This window comes from Tasmannia lanceolata, unplaced genomic scaffold, assembly GCF_043159265.1.
Source record: "Tasmannia lanceolata isolate RefF3 unplaced genomic scaffold, GAP_Taslan_0.1 ptg000015l, whole genome shotgun sequence".
Classification (NCBI taxonomy): Eukaryota; Viridiplantae; Streptophyta; class Magnoliopsida; order Canellales; family Winteraceae; genus Tasmannia; species Tasmannia lanceolata.
Window position 1 is genome coordinate 34,027,891 of NW_027518692.1, and position 19,037 is coordinate 34,046,927.

At 41.9% G+C, this 19,037-nt stretch overlaps 1 protein-coding gene across 1 annotated transcript; it reads right to left on the reverse strand.

The window, feature by feature from the left end:
• Positions 1-1,327: 1,327 nt before the first annotated feature.
• Positions 1,328-15,985, reverse strand: LOC143891957 (uncharacterized). The gene is made up of 6 exons (XM_077396445.1): positions 15,450-15,985; positions 4,083-7,778; positions 3,373-3,629; positions 2,291-2,523; positions 1,702-2,062; positions 1,328-1,345 (listed from the first exon to the last, which is right to left on the reverse strand). The coding sequence occupies exons 2-6, from the start codon at positions 7,612-7,614 to the stop codon at positions 1,328-1,330; spliced, it is 4,401 nt and encodes a 1,466-aa protein (XP_077252560.1). The 5' UTR covers positions 7,615-7,778; positions 15,450-15,985.
• Positions 15,986-19,037: the final 3,052 nt, after the last annotated feature.

The following is a 19,037-nucleotide window of genomic DNA, read 5'->3' on the forward strand; positions in this document are numbered from 1 at the left end:
GAGATTATGCTGGTGCTTATTCAGACTATGAAGTAATGCCAAAAACGGAAGCACAATCGGCTTTCAAAAGCTTGGTCCTTTGTGAAATCACTGCCATACTGAATTGCCCTTTTTAGGGTTTCGATTCAGCGGACCGCACGCCTTAATTTTTGCCTGGACTGTCTGCCCTTGCAGCTTTTCCATCCAGCAGGCTTAGCACCCTGATTTTTGCCTAAGCCGCCCTTTCGGGTTTTCAACTTAGCGGGTGAATGACCCTAACTTTTGCCTAGAACGCCCTTGCGGGTTTTCAGTCTAGCGGGTCCAAGACTCCATCATTTTTCTTTTCTCTTTTTTTTTTACAAACCTGGGCCAATAACACCAGAAGGACTTTTAGGTAGGCTCGGGTTCAAACAGGATAACATTTGGTAAGTTGAGCAATTAGACCGAATCTGGATCCTCCAGACTGCCTACGTATCCCCAAAGAAAATGGGAATCAGGTCCCGCGTAGTTCGAGGTTAATATCTTTTATGACGAGAGTCATAAAAGATGCCCTTGGTTTAAGTTTGATAAAGAGATTTTGCTTTTGGCTCAAAGGAGTTTAGCAAAAAGGGGTTTTCATTTTTGAAATCTGGGCTATTGGCTTAACAGGCTCAAGTCGTCCAAAGATGGCCTTCCAGTGTTTTAGGCGTAATATTTCTTTAACTGATCCAGGTTTGTAGGTTCTGTTAATTTTTCTCCATTTTCATTGAGGAGTCTTACGGCTTTTCCTGGCAGGACTTCATCGACAATATAAGGACCAGACCAATTTGGACGAAACTTCCCTCTTGGATCAAATACCGGTGCCCTATAGGACTTCAAGACAAGATCCCCTGGCTTCAAATCTCGGACACGAACCTTCTTATTGAACGCCCTTTCAATCCGCCTTTGATACCCCTGGATATGGTACAGAGCTCGTAACCTCTTCTCATCTATCATCTGCAGTTCTTGATGTCTGGCCTTCGCCCATTCAGATTCTGGCAAGCTTGCCTCTATCATCACTCTTAGAGATGAGATTCTGAGTTCAACAGGCAAAACTGCTTCCATTCCATACACTAAAGAATATGGAGTGACACCTGTAGAAGATCTGATCGACGTCCTGTAAGCCCACAAAGCATAAGGAAGCTTGTTTGACCAGTCTTTATAAGTTTCTGTCATCTTGCTGATGATTACCTTGATGTTCTTATTTGCTGCTTCAACGGCTCCATTCGTCTGCGGCCTATAAGGAGACGACTTGTGATGCTTTATTTTAAACTCTTCACACAAGTGCGCTACTTTCTTCTTGAAGTGAGAACCATTATCTGAGATTAACTCATGAGGTACTCCATATCTGCAAATAATGTTGGCACGGATGAACTTTGCAACTGTATTCGAAGTAATAGAAGCATATGAAGCGGCTTCAATCCATTTCGTAAAGTAATCAATTGCGACCAGAATGTATTCATGCCCGCTCGAAGACTTCGGATGAACCTTCCCAATTATGTCAATTCCCCATACTGAAAACGGCCATGGAGAAGTCATAGAGTGCAACTCCGAAGGAGGTACATGAATAAGATTTGCATAGACTTGACACTTATGGCATTTCTTCACAAATGCGAAGCAGTCTGCTTCCATTGTGGGCCAATAGAATCCAAGTCTCAAAATCTTTCTTGACAACATTTTCCCATTCATATGAGGTCCACAAACTCCCTCATGGGTCTGCTCGATAAGCTCAACTGCTTTGTCTTCATCAACACACAAAAGCTGGATTCCGTCAAAGGATCTGCGATATAACTGATCACCACAAATAACAAAATTGGCAGCTAATTTCTGAAGGGTTCTTCGCTCTTTTCCAGAAGCCTCAGGTGGATGCCCTTCACCAGATATGAGATTCCCGATGTCTGTATACCAGGGCTTTCCATCTGGGCACCTGGCTGCTATTTCGATAACGTTCACATGTGCTGGCTCCCATTGCAGTCGCACTGTAAGTGGCTGGACCCCCATTGTTGCTGAAATGTCTAACATAGAAGCCAGTGTAGCCAAAGCATCAGCAAAATGATTCTTTGTTCTGTACAAGTGAGTGAACGTAATGCTCCTGAACTTCTGGACCAAAGATTCGAGATATGCGTTATACGGGATCAATTTATCTTCCCGAGTCTTCCATTTTCCATTAGTCTGGCAAATGATCAAAATGGAATCTCCAAACACATCAATGTCTTGAATCTGCAAAGCTAAGGCTGCCTCCAGTCCGGCAATACAAGCTTCATACTCGGCCATGTTGTTGGTGCACTCAAACTGCAACTTGATAGATATAGGAATATACTCCTTCTGAGGTGATACGAGTACTGCTCCTATTCCCTGACCTTGGTTATTGACTGCACCATCAAAATACATTGTCCATCTGGTATTTGGAGTATCTTCTTCAACATCCATAATCTCTTCATCGGGAAATTCAACCTTTAGGAATGCATTCTCTTCCACAGGGGAATCAGCTAACTGTTCTGCAATGACCCGCCCTTTAACAGACTTCTGAGTGACATAAGTAATGTCGAACTCAGATAACAATAACAGCCACCTTGCGGTTCTTCCAGTAAGAGCAGGCTTCTCAAACAGATACTTCAACGGATCCATTCGTGAAAGCAGAAGTACTTTACTTGATAACAAGTAATGCCGGAGCCTCTGAGTTGCCCAAACTAATGCTAGACAGGTCTTCTCCAAGATTGTATATTTCACTTCGTATTCTAGCATCTTCTTGCTGATGTAGTATACTGGCCTTTCCTTCTTTGACCCTGAATCTTGCTGAGCAAGCATACAACCCATCGCCGTATCTGTGATGGACAAATACAACAATAATGGCTGACCCAGGATGACTGGGGATAAAACAGGAGGTAAGGATAAACACTGCTTAATCTTTTCAAAAGCCACCTGGCACTCTTCGGTCCATTTCTTCGATGAATTCTTCTTCAGAAGCTTGAAAATAGGCTCACAGGTCATGGTCAGGTGAGCTATAAACCGTCTCAGATACTGAACTTTCCCGAGAAAACCTCGGATCTGCTTTTCGGTCCTCGGCGGTTCCATCTCCTGAATCGCTTTGATTTTCTGAGGATCTACTTCGATTCCCCTTTCACTCACCATGAATCCAAGTAGCTTTCCTGAAGTAACCCCGAATACACACTTGCTGGGGTTTAGACGAAGCTGATACTTTCTGATTCTTTCAAAGAATTTTCTTAAAGCGACAGTATGCTCTGGTCGAGTCTTTCCCTTGACGATCATATCATCTACATAGACCTCGACTTCTTTGTGGATCATATCATGAAGAAGAGTAGTTGCAGCTCTCTGATAAGTAGCACCTGCATTCTTCAACCCAAAAGGCATTACTCTGTAACAGTAAGTTCCCCACTGAGTAGTAAACGCTGTCTTGATCATATCTTCTGGAGCCATCTTAATCTGATTATATCCTGAAAACCCATCCATAAAAGATAACAGAGCATGCCCAGCGGTATTGTCCACCAGAAGATCAATGTTCGGAAGCGGAAAATCGTCCTTCGGGCTTGCTTTGTTGAGGTCCCTGAAGTCCACACACATCCTGACCTTTCCGTCCTTTTTGGGCACCGGCACTATATTCGCTAGCCATTCTGGATATTCAACAACTTGAATGAATTTTACTTCCAATAGCTTTTTAACTTCATCATGAACTTTTAACTCCCATTCTGTTTTAAGTTTTCGAAGTTTTTGCTTCTTTGGCTTTGCGCCAGGGATTAGAGGCAATCGATGCTGGACAATGTCTTCGCTCAATCCCGGCATGTCATCATAAGACCAAGCAAAAACCTCCTTGAACTCCTTAAGTAAAGTGATTAATTCCTCACGCTCTTCGGGAGATAAAGTTTTGCCAATTCGTATTTCCCGAATTAAGGTTTCGTCACCAATATTTACAGTTTCAATTTCCTCTTCGAGCGGTCTTGCTCGGCGACTCTCCTCTTGTTGAATCATATGTTTGATTTCAAGGGGAGTTTCGTCGGCATCCTCATCAGAGAAGGAATCTTGATTATCATTATTAATATTATCAGTTTTAAGAGCAGATTCAGTACTTGAAATGGAAACAGGAGAAACAGAAACAGGAATGTATGTAAAAGAGTCTTTCATTTCATTCATAGAATTGGTTACATCAAGAATGGAATAGCCCACAGCAGGCATTGCATTGGACTTTAACGATGTATTCAAAGACTCAACAGACAACTCAACATTGAACTCAACCAACGCTGGCATATGTGCAGTTGAAGAAATAAACTCATCATCTAAAGTACTCTTGGACTCGACCTTATTAGAAAGAGACTTGTCACCGACTTCGGAACCAGATCCAACTTCTACGGTACCTGCATCAAAAGAATCGTTAGAATAAACAAACTCAATATCAGACTGGGAAGTAGACGTATACTTAGAGACTACTGACTCTTTTGAGGAAACGGGACTATACTGAAAGACTACTCGAGGTAAAACCTGGGAGGTCCAGTTGGTCAAGGGTCCCTCGGCTGGGGTGATTAACTCTGCGGGGTTCAGAATGAATGCATCTCTGCCTATCACTGCCACCTCTGACGCTTCGGTCTCACCGCCAACCACTGGATATTCAATCTGAAACATGACATTCAGACAGCTCGGCTCTAAAACATCGGCCCAATCAGTTTCCGATGCTTCCTCAGTAATCCGAACACTCATTGGCGCTTCTGATAACTCCAGGTTAAAGAATATTTCGAAACCCGGAAACCTCTGCCCTGTCACATCATCGGTCCATGGCTCAGCAAACCCGCAAAATGGAAAATCTGCCCCCTCTTTTCTGAAAATGCCGTTTCTGACCAGACTGATTGATCCCATAGGCAATTCTAGTCCCCGGCGGCGGCACTCGGCCCATTTCAGCATGTATCTTTTCATTTCCTTGACCTCCTGCTCGGTCGGCTCATATCCCAGGCCAAAGAGACCATTGAAAGTTCTGATCACAGGCCACTCAGTAGGGCCTTGATGATATTTGCCCAGCCCTGCGCCCGGAATATAACCTTGTTTACGGATCATCCTGACTACATTCGAGTTGGTGCTAGTCAAGAAGAAAACTTCCTCGCCCATGGCTTCTTTCATGGATATGACCGACACCTCCAGTGAAAAACCTGTCAAGCTGACATCGGCTTCCTTCCCAACTACTAGCTCTTGTGAAATCTGCCCAATCTCTAAGTCCGGGTCACCCTTTACAGTCACTACCCTGCCGTTATGAACAAACTTCAACTTTTGATGAAGGGTAGAAGGGATAACTCCGACCTTATGCAGCCAAGGTCGACCCAATAACAGCAAGAAAGAAGCCTTAATGTCCAATACTTGAAATTCGATGTCGAAGTCTTCTCCTCCAATCTGGATTTCAGTGGCCAGGGTTCCGATGACATCTCGCCGGGTGCCATCATACGCTAATATACCCTGCTCAGAAGGAATGAAATCCCCGGGCCCGAAGCCCAAAGTTGCTGCAGTACTTAGAGGACAAATATTCAGAGCGGACCCATTGTCGACTAGCACTTCGGGTACCCTTTTCTTGTTGCAGATCACAGTAATTTTGAGTGAACGGGCATGGTCACTCCCTTCAGGAGGTAAATCATCGTCCGTGAAAGATATTACCTTGGAAGTCCTAGTTACCGCGACTAGGCTTACTAACTCATCGGGAGTGATCTCAGTTGACACCTGAGCAGCATTCAACTCCTTGAGTACAACCTTCCTGTGCTTAGACGAAGACATAAGTAGGCCCCAAATGGAAACGTTTGCTTGGGTCTTCTTCAGCTGCTTCAACAGATTATCTTCTTCCTCATCTGCACTCGGCCTACTCTGCCCCTGATTCTCAGCTGCTCTTACTGCTTCTGCAGGGTTTTCTGCTCTCAATTCCGCGGGCTTGAACACACGGCCACCCCTGGTAACATGACGAAGCTCGTCACACTGATCTTCTAACAGAAGCAAATCATCTGCATCCATTCTCAGAACATACGGAGTTTCAATTACCTCCTCTTCTTCAAAATCACCCATCCTTAGAACATAAGGCGTTTCCTTTTCTGCCTCGACATCTTCACATCGAAGGACATATGGAGAGGACGCCTCTGCCAAGCTGGTGCTCCCCCTCCAGAGGGCATAAGACCTTTCTCTTTCCATCTCCTCGATCTCTTCAGGATCAAATCTTAGAATATAAGGTTCATCAGGAGTGATTGCACAAATGAGAATGGATGGATCAAGAACTGGCTCCTCGACAAAAATGGCATTCGTCGCAGGAGGAGGAATTGCACGATGATTGGGAAGGGGATTCCGAGTTACATTGGGCCTTTCCACCTCAAGCTTTCCGTTCTCTAACATAGTCTGGAGCGCATGCTTTAAGGCCAGACATCTTTCAGTGAGGTGACCCGAATTTCTGTGGTATTCACAATACTGGTCTGCTCTCCAATATGGGGGTAACGGGTTAGGTACTGGCCTAATTTCAGGTAGCCTGATTTTCTTATCCCTTATCAACTTTTTCAGAATCAGAGGTAAAGGGTATGGGAGCGGATCAAAGTGTCTCAGAGGTTTTTGTTCTACTGGGGCTGGGGCTGGTCTCGCCACCTCTGTTACAGTCCTGGCCTCCGGGCGAACATAGTTTACGTGGTCAACTTCTTTCTGTGCGACCACGGGTCTCTTTCCTTCCCTGATCTCTGATGGGAGCCTGGCCCTCAGACCCTTAGCTATTGCATCCTCAGTCCTCGTCCCAGTCTTAATTAGATGGTCAAAATCGGTGTAATGCTGAGGGGACAAAAAATGGAAATACTGCGGCGACAAACCCTTGATCACCAGCTTGATCTGATCTTCTTCTGATAGCCTCTCGCTTAGCTGGGCAGACTTTCGACGCCAACGACGGATGAAAAAAGTAAAGGTCTCCAGAGGACCTTGCTTTAACTGCTTGAGATCCCTTTTGGTAACCTCTATCCCCTCTTCCATAGAAAACTGCTCTACAAATTTGTTGGAGATGCTTTGTAAGGTCTTCACCTCTTCGGGCTTTCGACGTAGAAACCACTTCTTCGCCACCCCAGTAAGAGACATTGGAAAGACCCTGGCCATTTGCTCAGGAGATAGCCCACACTGCTGCGACATCTCAATAAACCACCTCATATGATTCCGGGGACATCCAGTCCCATCATATTTGTCGTAATCGGGGGTTTTGAATTTAGGGGGCAAGGTGACTCCCGGAGACATTATCAGCTCAGATATATCGAACTGCTTTGGGCCTTGATGCTTCAAGCCTTCCATTTCTTTTGTCAGCTTCTCCAATTGATCAGCTACCTGTTTTTCTTTATTATATCGGGCCACATCTGGAATGCAATATTCTTCAGCATACTGCCCTTCCTCTAGGTCGACGTCTACTGGTGAAATGAAAGGGTGGTTCAAATTTGCAGGGCTCGGATTTGCCGGTATAGCGGGAGGGGGTTGAACCGTAGGTGCTCTAGAAGTAGAGACCTTTTCATTAGACTGGGCTTTCATTTGGGCCATCTCCTCTTTCATAAAGGCCATATCCCGGGTAAGATTCACCATCATCTCTTGAATTTTAGTTAGCGCATCATTGGGTTCAGCCATTTGGACAGACTCTAGGGATTCAGATGATTCAGATAAAGAGGATGCAGATTGTTCAGGTAAGGTTAACGGTTCAAATTGACGAATGAGTCTAGACGTGGTTGACTGTCTAGACCATGCAGGTTGACTGACACCTGAGGGAGCGATGTTTGCTCGATTTTAGAATCCTGTATTGGAAATTAACATACTAAATTAAAACGATAAGCATTGAGATAAAGTATTCTGTACCAAATAAGATAAGAGAAAGACATAAATGCTATTCCATTGATCAATAGTCAAAATGTAGTTACAATCAAAACATTAGTCTTTGTTAACAATTGGATGAAAGTAACCATTTACAATGAAATTTGAAGAAATTAAAATGACAATTTCATGAAAATGAATCTTCAAAGCTCTTCGATCCGAGCTCTCTTGTTTGCAGGCTCCTCCAGTATTTCTCCCTTCCGAAGTTTAGATGCGAAAGCAGATCTCCTCTCCGCGATTTTGTCTCTCCAAGCAGCTACTATGGATGCAATGAGATCAGGAGTAAGGTTTTCACAGCTAGGTGGTGTGATAACCTTAGGAGTACAAGAGTGTGCGGTAATCTGACAAGGGAAGCACAAAGGTGCATAGAAAGATGATTTCTCTAAACCCATAAGATAAACAAATGAGTATGGGTAGGTGCTGGTGATAATTTGTGGACATGATTGACTCACCCAATGAAATTGGTTTTCCCTTACATTCTGCAGCCAATGGCGCCATTCATTAAGCTGAGATTGCTTAACCTTTGTCTTCCAAGAATGAAAACTCTTAAGAGTGTACTCAATGCTGTTTTGTGGCTGAAGGATAGTGAGTTTCTCACATAGCCACACATATAACAGCTTAGCACATCCGAAAAAATTATCCTGCACCTTTTTACTAGCAATGAGGTCTAAGCCATAAAAGGTTTCGGCTAGCATTGTAGGGACAGGATTTCTCCCCTCATTTATCTGATCTACTATCGCCAACAAAGTGAAAGGGGCGGCACTAGAGTCTCTGCGAAGGACATGGCGTGCAAAGACAACAAAGACTAACGCATTACGTCGACACTCCTGAAAACGGGAGTCAGTAGGATCGACGTTTTTGGAAAACAACTTAATGAGGGTCTGAAATTGCACATTTCTCTCTGTTAAGCAATGCAGAGTTTTCACAACCTTATTTTCGAATAATCTGCGAAAGAGATCATGAGGAGAGTCTATGCTCGAAGGTCGGATCCAAAGTCCCTCAGGAGGAAGCTCTAGCAAGGCACACCAATCTTCAAATACAGGACAAAGTTCAAAAGATCCAAATCGAAAGACATGGAAGACAGGGTCCCAAAATCCAGCAGCTGCTTGAAGAAACTTCCAATTTATACCACGACTATTCAGATGGGTAAAAGAACTGATGAAACGCTCGGCCACACTCCTTTCTTCACATCTCAACGGAAAAGATTTAACAGTCTCAGCTATCCACTTGTCTAACAAATTATTCGCCATGATCCGACCTAAAATTCAGATAGGACAAAGATCAGGAGAGAATGGGGATAACTTTGCATAGACAAATGACCAGGGTAATCTGAAAATCAATTTCATTAAAAAGATGAACTCTGTGAAAATGAATTTTTCATCAAAGATGAGAGGTAGCCAATAGATCAGAAAAATAAACCACGGCTATAAGATGACAGAAGTAGGTCATAAACCGGATCTAAATCTGGTGATGAATACCATTAACTGTACGATCAAGAGGATCAATCATGCTAGACCATGGTCATAAGGACAGCGAACGAGCTATCGGCCAGATCTCAAGACAAAACAGGTAAGGATCTAATCCTACTGAACAATGTATATATGGGAATCAAGACAAAGTAGACTGACTCCAAAGGATAGCAATCATGCTCAACATGTGTTGCGAAAAATTCGGCAGCACAACGGCTATACAAGGAAGTCAAGGTAAGGCAAACTCATGGTTTTCCTAATTCTAAGAAATAGGGGTTATGCTCAAAATGTTCTGGACCAAATCCGGCAACATAACGACGCTAAACAAGGAAGTAAGGTAGGGTAAACTCATGGATTTCCTAACTCAAAGAGATAGCGATCATGCTCAAAATATTCTGGATAAAATCCGGCAGCATAACGGCTAGACAAAGGATTCCCACAACTCAACTAAAGGTATATGAACAACGGTGGTAGGATAAATTCGGAATATGGTTACCAGAGAAAGGTGACCAAATGAAGGACCGACCAAAGGTGAGAGCATATATGACAACGGGTCAAATCCTATAATCAACAGATCAAAGGACAAAACCAGGTCAAGGATATGGCAAGCAAAAGCCATTGACTAGATCTAAATCCGAATAACGAATGGATATAACCAATTGAAATGAATAAGGAACTCTAACTTAAGAGGAGAACCCTAATATACATAATCAGTATATATAGGCATATATACATACACACAAATCCTAACCAGGGGCACCAGCCCTAATTCTAATCTAGCGGAGTCAAGGAAGTCTCGACTCAAGACAGACTGATGAGTGAACTAGGACCGTGTTGTAGCCATGTAAAATGAGCTACCCTAGTCTACAAATGGGACAAAGCTCCTAACTCTAGGCTCCACATGTGTGAGCAACACATGTTCGACCTTATATGAATGTAATATACTTATATAAACACGGGTACTTCCTAGTTAGGTTTCACTAAGTCAGTAAGTATATACATAATATATCAAACAAAATAGGGCTCCGGACTCAATCTAATGGGTACTATGCGTATGAAACATACTTAATATGTATAACAAAAGTACGCCCAATGTTATACATAGTATGCTTCATTGCTCATCGGCTGCTGTAAACACAAGTACGCCCAGTGTTTACGGCTGCAGCACCGGCGCATAGCTTGGAAATAGATTCAACAGTACCATCAGGGTGTAATGACATCCCAGTCGGGCACGCATTCAATCTATCCCGTGGAGCCAATAATAATGAAAAACAATGAAATAAGTAAAGAATAAACAATATGATAACATATGATGTGCAGTGTGTGAATCCCTTGTTTTAATTACGCACCTATCTGGTGCCCCTGGATTCTAACGATAGAATTCCCATTTAAAATGATTTTAGCTCAAATTTCTCCGAAGTTTGTAAAAATGGCATTTTTATAGAGTTAGGCAATGTTTCAAGAACTCCCCAGCAGAGTCGCCAGCCTGTGGACCCCGATCCTGAGGACGGTGCCGAGGGACGCGAGATCCCTCCTGCAATCCTCTAAGATCTCCACAACGTGTAGGAGAGCTCTGCCAAGGAACTCTCGAAACGGATGCCACCCTCACTGCATAGCATGAGTGGCGATACAAAAAGAAAGAGATATATCTTGATCCGGAACCGAGGCTCGAAACCGAGATATATCTAAAAATAACTCAGAGTCGCCATCCATGGACATGCCATGGAACCAAAACAAATGCTCTGTTTGCAATGGATAACCAGAGATACAAAAGGTCCGTGCCTGATGACGAATGGGGAAGGGGTTAGGCGCCCCCAATTCGCCCAAGTGCAAGCACCTGGTCTCTTATGCCATTTATTATTAACTCCAAAGAAGTTTGGGTAAAAATCATGTGAAATGGGAACAATCCTCAGGATTCGTCTACCTAAGCATGCATTTCCTGAGGATAAAATAATAAGCACACATAAAATAAAATGAAAGATATGGCACCTAAGCATAGCTAGGTTATGAGTGACATGCCTAATGGGTGTCTAAGTTCTGATGTGCAAACACTTGCAAGCTATAGCTAAAAGGTATAGGATCAGTACTAGAAAATAAGAAAAACACATCAAAACACACAATAACAATACAACAAATCCTAAGACTCTAAATTATTAGCCCGAGTCCTCGGATGGTCTGGTATTCATCCAAAGAAGCCTACGTATCCCCGCCTCCACGAGAATCAAGGCAACGTAGTTCTTCGTACCTATTCTAAGCTAGGATGCCTAAGACACCTAGACCTCTATCCTAGACTCGATCTAAAAGACCGGACTAATTATTAAAGCTTCTTGAACGATTATTTAAATTCCAGTGAATTGTAGATTTTAGGACACCCTATATGTCCTAGCTAAATGCAGGTTAGCCTTAAGCTAATGCAGGTGGTTCCTACAACCTATGTGTAGCTAGGCTGTGTGTCCTAAGGAAAACCAAGGGATCGCTAACGTATCCAAGACCTAGTCATCAGTCGGCGATGTGAATCGCCAACTGACCGGACGGAGGCGCTCCTATAACTCTAGGACAGACCCCTAACTCTAAAACAAGCACACAGCAAACAAACAATCAAACAACCTATCAAAAGAAAAACCCTAACTCTAAAACTCTCTATCTAGGAGAAACTCCTAACTCTAGAGGAAGATCTTTTGAAAACAAGATTTTAAAGGTTTTTGAAGAAGGTTTAAAACATTTATTTACAAAAAAGTTTGGCTGGACTTGGGATGTAAATCCCAAGCTGCACTACGTACCTCGGAAGAGGATCAAGCCAACGTAGTTCGAAACGAACTCTCAAACTACGCTTATAAAAGAAACACTCAACACTTTAGATTTTTTTAAAGGTTTTTTTATGTTTTCCAATGTTTTTGATATTTTTAAAGTTTTCAAATGTTTTTGAGTTTCAAATTTCTAATGTTTTTGGATTTTAAAGCTTTTCCAATGCTCTTAGATTCTTAAATGTTTTCACCCTTCAAGGGAACACGCAAGCATAACCACAAACTAGGGCAAAGCCCTAAATCAAAAGGGGAAACCCCGAACAAACAACAAGCGTCTCAAAGAGACAAACCACAACACGTAAAGAAGTGTCCCAAGAACAGAGAAAACAATCTAAGATCCCAAGCAGGGAAGGCTCTATATGACTGAGTTAGTCTCAAACAAGGATGAATGACAACAAATCTAAAGGCGAACTACTAACTAACACACTAAAAAAGAAGAGCACAAATGAGTCAGAGACTCACTAAAAACACTACCAAGAAAGGGGTAAAAATGAGTCAAAGACTCGCCAGGAGGAAGGGTTATTCTAACATGAGGCTAGGTAAGCCTCCTAAAGGAGAAACTCTCTACAGGAGACAAGGCTTGTCTCCGAGACACAAATGACGTAAAAAGGAATAAGAGACCCTGTGCATATTTGGCAAAGGTAAAACACCCAACCGGGCCGGACAGCTACCTAGCCCTAGGGTGCAACAAATGTGCAACCCAATACCCATAAGGGTAGGGGTATGCTGCCAAGCCGAGTAGGGTGTTCTCCCAAAACCAAACGACACACAAAGAGGAGGTTAAGCAAGAGAATGAGACTGGACAAGTCTCCTATATACAAAGGAGGGGTATGCTACTCGGACTGAGCAAGTCCCCTAAGGATGGGCTTGGGCTAGCGCCTTCATCGCCCCGATACAAGCATTAGAATCAATATAGGCTCAAAACAATCTAAAAAAAAAGAAAAGGTAAAATTTCCACCTAACATGTAATTTTTACCAAAATAGTTAAAAATGCCAAACAAATCATGGGAATGATTCAATATATGATTTATGACTTGCTAGCATGCTCATCATATCCCAATACAAGCATTAGAATCAATATAGGCTCAAAGCAATCTAAAAAAAAAGAAAAGGTGAAATTTCCACTCAACATGTAATTTTCACAAAAAATGGTCAAAAATGCCGAACAAGTCATGGGAATGATTCAATATATGATTTAAAACTTGTTACCAAGCTCAAAACATCCCAAACACTCATTAAAATTGAATAGAGCTCATATTGTCCATGATTTTCAAGAAATAGCACAATCATGACATATAATGTTAAAAGTGCAACTTTGAACTGACTTTTAGACCCCTCAAACATCAAAACCATCAAAAACTCTACCAATCAAAATTGTAGATCTCAGCATGAATGACATTCTCTCAGTTGACCAGTTTGTTCGGATCTAGCCAGAAGTGTCCGGAAAATGGCCTCTTCCGATCCATCGCCATTAAAAGACATATTAGCGTTTTAACTGAAAGTTCGGGCTCAGTTTTGACACTTAAAACATCGCTTCTGGAAAACTTCACTCAAGGACAAAGTATTAGAAAATCTTGTGAAGAACATTTTTTCTTTGTATGGCTTTGGACGAAACAGATCTGGAATAGCCTAAAAATGGCCAGCAAGCTGCTGTTGCAGAAATGACAGTTTGTTTAAAAAAAATGAAGCTTGCAAGTCGTTTTTGACATATTAAAAAGCATTTATGGAAACATTTGCTCAATAAGACAGTTTTAGGAAACATTATAACAAACACTTTTCCAGTTGACAGTTTTGAGCAATTCCGATCAGAAGCAGCCCAAAAATTACTCGACACGATAATTTCTAAAACACTTGGAACAAAAATATCATTATGGACTAAACTTTAAACGAGCATAACTCTCTCGTCTTTTGGCCAAATTTGGGCCGCCATATGTCGAACTGACCGGCTTGACGAGATCTACAAGATTGATATGTTTGCTTTTTTAAAAGTTTTGAGTATTTGAGGTCGAGAAAGGAAAAAAATTCATAACTGGACAGCAAAGATCACCATACCTAGGAGAATACACACTCACTCACACCCATACACACACATATATATATATACGCAGACATATGTTCACATATATACACAACACACACTCACACACACAGACATACATACATTAGCCACTGAGAAAAACGAATTCCTAAATGCATGCAAAACCATTCCACAATTCTCAATTAAAGGCAGAGCATAGGACCAAAACTCATTTGACAACACCGTGGAAATCACAAAGTGAATCACTCAAGGACAGGCACAATATAAGTTTCTAGATGGACCGACCTTGATTTTGATTTTCAGTTCAAGCACAATGGAAAGGAGATACAGTACTTGTCAGTTTAAGATAATGAAGATGAACGATAACAGTTTTCCTTTCAAACACAATAAAAACGAACTTCCAGTGGGTTAACAAACAGCCCTTACACCAGTGTAGTAAACTAAATATGTAAACGAATGCATTACCAGTGACTTATTCACCCCTTGGACATAAAACTGAATTGGTGGAATAAAATGAGATGAGTTTGGTTGATGGGCTAAATAGTGCTTAAGACAGGGGTTGAAATGTGTTTAGGAATGTGCATAAAACCGAGGCTGAACTATGGGACAGATTTGTGCCAAAACTGGGACAGCAACATGGAATGAATTTATCCCAAAACAAGGGCAGCAACATGGACTGAAGTGGGGACATAATTTGTGCTAAAACAAGGGTGAGTTGTGAACAGATTTTTGTGCTAAACATGGCTGAATATAGGGACAGATTTGTGCCAAAACTGGGACAGCAGCATGGACCGAACTGTGGGCAGAATCGTGCCTCAAATTGGGGCAGAGATGCGCTTAAAAATGGGGTGAATCATGGGTGAAAACTGTGCTGAAACAGGGAGCAGCAGTATGGACAGCATTTATGCTAAAACAAGGGCAGCAATGGGGCTGAAATAGAGGTGAATCTGTGCTGAAACGGAGGTAGCAATAGGGTGCAAACCTGGGGCAGCAACATGGACCGGGTTGTGAAAGAACTGGGACTGATTCGGGAGGGGAACCATGGACAGAATTGTGCTAAAACAGTGGGGCTGAAATGAAGTGAATAAACTGATTTTTATACACAGAAATAGGAGCTGAAATGATGTGCAAACAACTAGTCCTCCCTATAGATCTGCTATACACAGTTCACACGTATGAGAACAAATAATGCACAAGTACCCTACAAACCAGTACATGCAGCAGAAATCTGTTATAAACAGTCCATACATATGAGAATAACTCATGCACAAGTACCCTACATACCCCAATATGTGCAGCAGACTAAACGATGAAGTAGTCGCTGTGAATAGAGATTACCAGATGCACGGAGTCTCGCCGGAGTTAGATCGGGTTGTGAATTTTTTTGCCGGATTCAATCAGCCCCCTAGTGATGACAAAATGGTGGAGGACCGGAGGTAGGAGTCGGAAGTAGAAGAAGAAGAGGCACGGTTATGGGTTGGGGCAGATTTCCAAATTAGAGGGTAGCTCAGGTGGCTGTTATGGAATAAAGTAGAAGAAGAGGGTTTTGGTGTTAGAGATGAAGGTGGAAGAGATGGTGGTAGAGGGTTTAATGGATATCGGTTGAGATAGTGGGTTTCGGGCTATGCTAAGGAATGGAAGGGAGCCCAGTTAGGCCATATGCAAGTGGGAAGGGGATCAAATTTTTCTAAGGTAGGAGGGAGTGGGAATTCCTTTGTTTTTTTTTATCTCCTTCCCTCTGTTTTTTCCCTACGAGAATGAGTTCTCTCTTTTTGTTCTATCCCTCTCCTCCATCCTTCAATTAAGGGTAGGTTCAATTAAGAATCAAAGCCTCTTTCCATAAAATATTAGTTGTTCCCTAAATAGTGTATAGAAGATGCCATCCACATTTTGAAAAGCAATTTTTTATTTTAGCAAATGTGATGCAATCATTTTAAAATTGATATTTTAAGCATGCACTCATCATTATACTATTTCTCAAATTGAAAACCGTATGGCTCCATGCAAGGGAAGAAGAAAAATACTACCTTTCCAATCACCATGCTTCTCTTTTCTTTCTTTTCTTTTTTTTAAATTGCTATTTTAAACAACACCACACCCATTCCCATGTTCAAAACCATGTGGCTCCATGTAAGGGAAAAGAAAAAATGCTACCTTTTCAATCACAACATGCTTCCCTTTTCTTTCTTTTTTCCTTTTTTTTTTTAAATTGCTATTTTAAACAACACCACACCCATTCCCATGTTCAAAACCGTGTGCCCTCTTTCAACAAATTTTTTTTTATATTTAGCTTTAATTAATAAAATACCCCTCCATGAAGTGTTGTACAAGCAACCCTTTTCTTCTCTTAAATCATTTGCCATATGATCTAGACCGTCCAAGCAATATGCCATTGCCTATATGGATTGCGCCCCCTTAAATCATTCCTCTATGACGATCCAGACCATCCAATTGATGGGTCCCAACCTAGGCAGGTTGTGTCCTCCTAAATTATTTCAATGGGCTGATCTGATCTGTACAATTGATGGGCTGAAATGTAAGTTGGTTGCACCCTCGAAAATCTCTTCTATGGGATGATCTGAAGCATTCAAATAATTGGCTATCAAGTGATAGACTTGGATCACTCATAATGTGGGCCCCCTGAGTCTCTCCCATTGGATGATCTAAACCATCCATTTGGATGATCCATATTGCAAATTAGTTGTGCCACAAAATTAATTCTAATTAGAATAATTTCAACCATCAATTTGACGATCCACAACTTCAAAAATTATTTTCAAGAATGGTTCGGATCGTTTGGTGGGCCTCAACATGGAATAGATGTGGACCCAAATTATTTCGATAGAATGGTCTGAACTGGTTCATTTGATGCAACATAATGTAGATTGGCTGCGCCCCTCTAAATCATTTCTGTAGGCTTATCTGAATAACTCAACTTGATGATCGTAACAAAATTGGTTGTTAAAACGACTTCTCTGAGATTTTGACCGTTCTCTTGATGGTCATCTTTAGGCGTTGGATCGAAGTAGTTCAAAACTCATTTTTCACTAAAACAATGTGCAGGCCCCCCTGTTTGATCCAAATCTAAACAAATGCTCAAGGCGGGCCCACCAAACGGATCCAAATTCTCTTTTGCTCGGATTCTTATGAATAATCTCTCTCAACACTTAACGGAAAAAATGCGAAACATGGCGGAGATGATTGGATGGGGTTTTGCCCAAGCATAGCGAACTTGGGTCCGATCAAAATGGGGTGTCTACAAATCACTAGTGATTTTGTGTCACTAATGTGTTTGATTGTCTTAGTTGTAGATTCATGTTAGTATGTGTGGACCCCGATCCGAGAGAGAGGCGGCGGTGAGGGACGAGCCCCACGCGCTAAGGTCTCTATGGATCATCCACGTGAATGGAGAGCTCTACCAAGGAACTCTCGAAAAAAGAAATGCCTCTCACAGCATGAATGGCGATACAAAGGTGAGATACCTCTCGATTCGGGGACTAGCCCAGATTCGAGGCGTACCTTAAACAAAGAAGAGTCGCCATCCAGGGAAGTATGCCCTGGATCCCACACTATGCTCTGTTGCAACGGATAACCAGAGATTATAAAAGGAGGTTCGTGCCTGGTTACAAATTCGGAAGGTCTAAAGAGCACCTCATCCGCCCAAGTGCAAGCACCTGGTCTCTTATGCCATTTTCTTAATAATTTTGAAGAGTTTTGGGCGAAAATCATATGAAATGGGAACACAAATCTCCGAGAAGACGTCTATCTAATCATGCATGTCTCGGAGGAATAATAAACACACATAAAAGAAATAAAAGTGTCACCTGAGAATAACTAGGTTATGAATGTCAAACCTAAATTGGTGTCTAAGTTCTGGTGTGCAAACACATGCATGTTACAGCTAAAAGCATAAGGTCTGCGCAATAAAGTAAGAAAAACACTGCAAAACATAGAAAATGACTCGATACCATACAACTCTAAGACTCTAATCTATACCTAGGCCCGAGTCTTTAGATGATCTGATGTTCATCCAAAGAAGCCTACGTATCCCCGCCTCCACGAGAATCAAGGCAACGTAGTTCTTCGCACCTATTCTAAGCTATGATGCCTAAGACATCTAGACCTCTATCCTAGACTCGATCTAAAAGACCGGACTAGTTCTTAAAGCTTCTTGTGTGATTATTTAAATTCCAATGGATTGTAGATTTTAGGACACCCTATATGCCCTAACTAAATGCAGGTTAGCCCTAAGCTAATGCAGGTGGTTCCTATAATCTATGTGTAGCTAGGCTGTATATCCTAAGAAAAACAGTAGGATCTATCGCATCTTAGACCTAGTCATCAATTGGCGATGTGGATCGCCAACTGACCGGACGGAGGCGTAAAACTCCTAGCTAGGACTCACTCCTAACTCTAACACAAACAAATAAAACACACAACAAACAAACAACGAACGAGGGAGCAACTCCCGACTCAAAAACTCTCTAACTAGGACAACCTCCTAACTCTAGAGGAAGATCCTTTCGAAAAAACAATATTTTGAAAGATTTTTGTAATTTTGAAAGATTTAAAATACTTATTTTTAAAGGTTTGGCTGGACTTGGGATGTGGATCCCAAGCTGCACTACGTACCCTGTGGAGAGGGATCAAGCCAACGTAGTTCGGAACAGAATTCCCTAACTACTCTGAAAGACTCAAAATTTTTGAGATTTTTGGATTTTAAGATATTTTTGATATTTTGGTTTTTTTATAGTGTTTTTTTTGAGTTTTTTTACACAAGAGGATTGAATCCTATCATCATAAGGGGAGGACAGACTCCGGATATCCCGCAAAGGTTGGACAGCATCCTATGCTTTGCGGGGGAAAAGAACA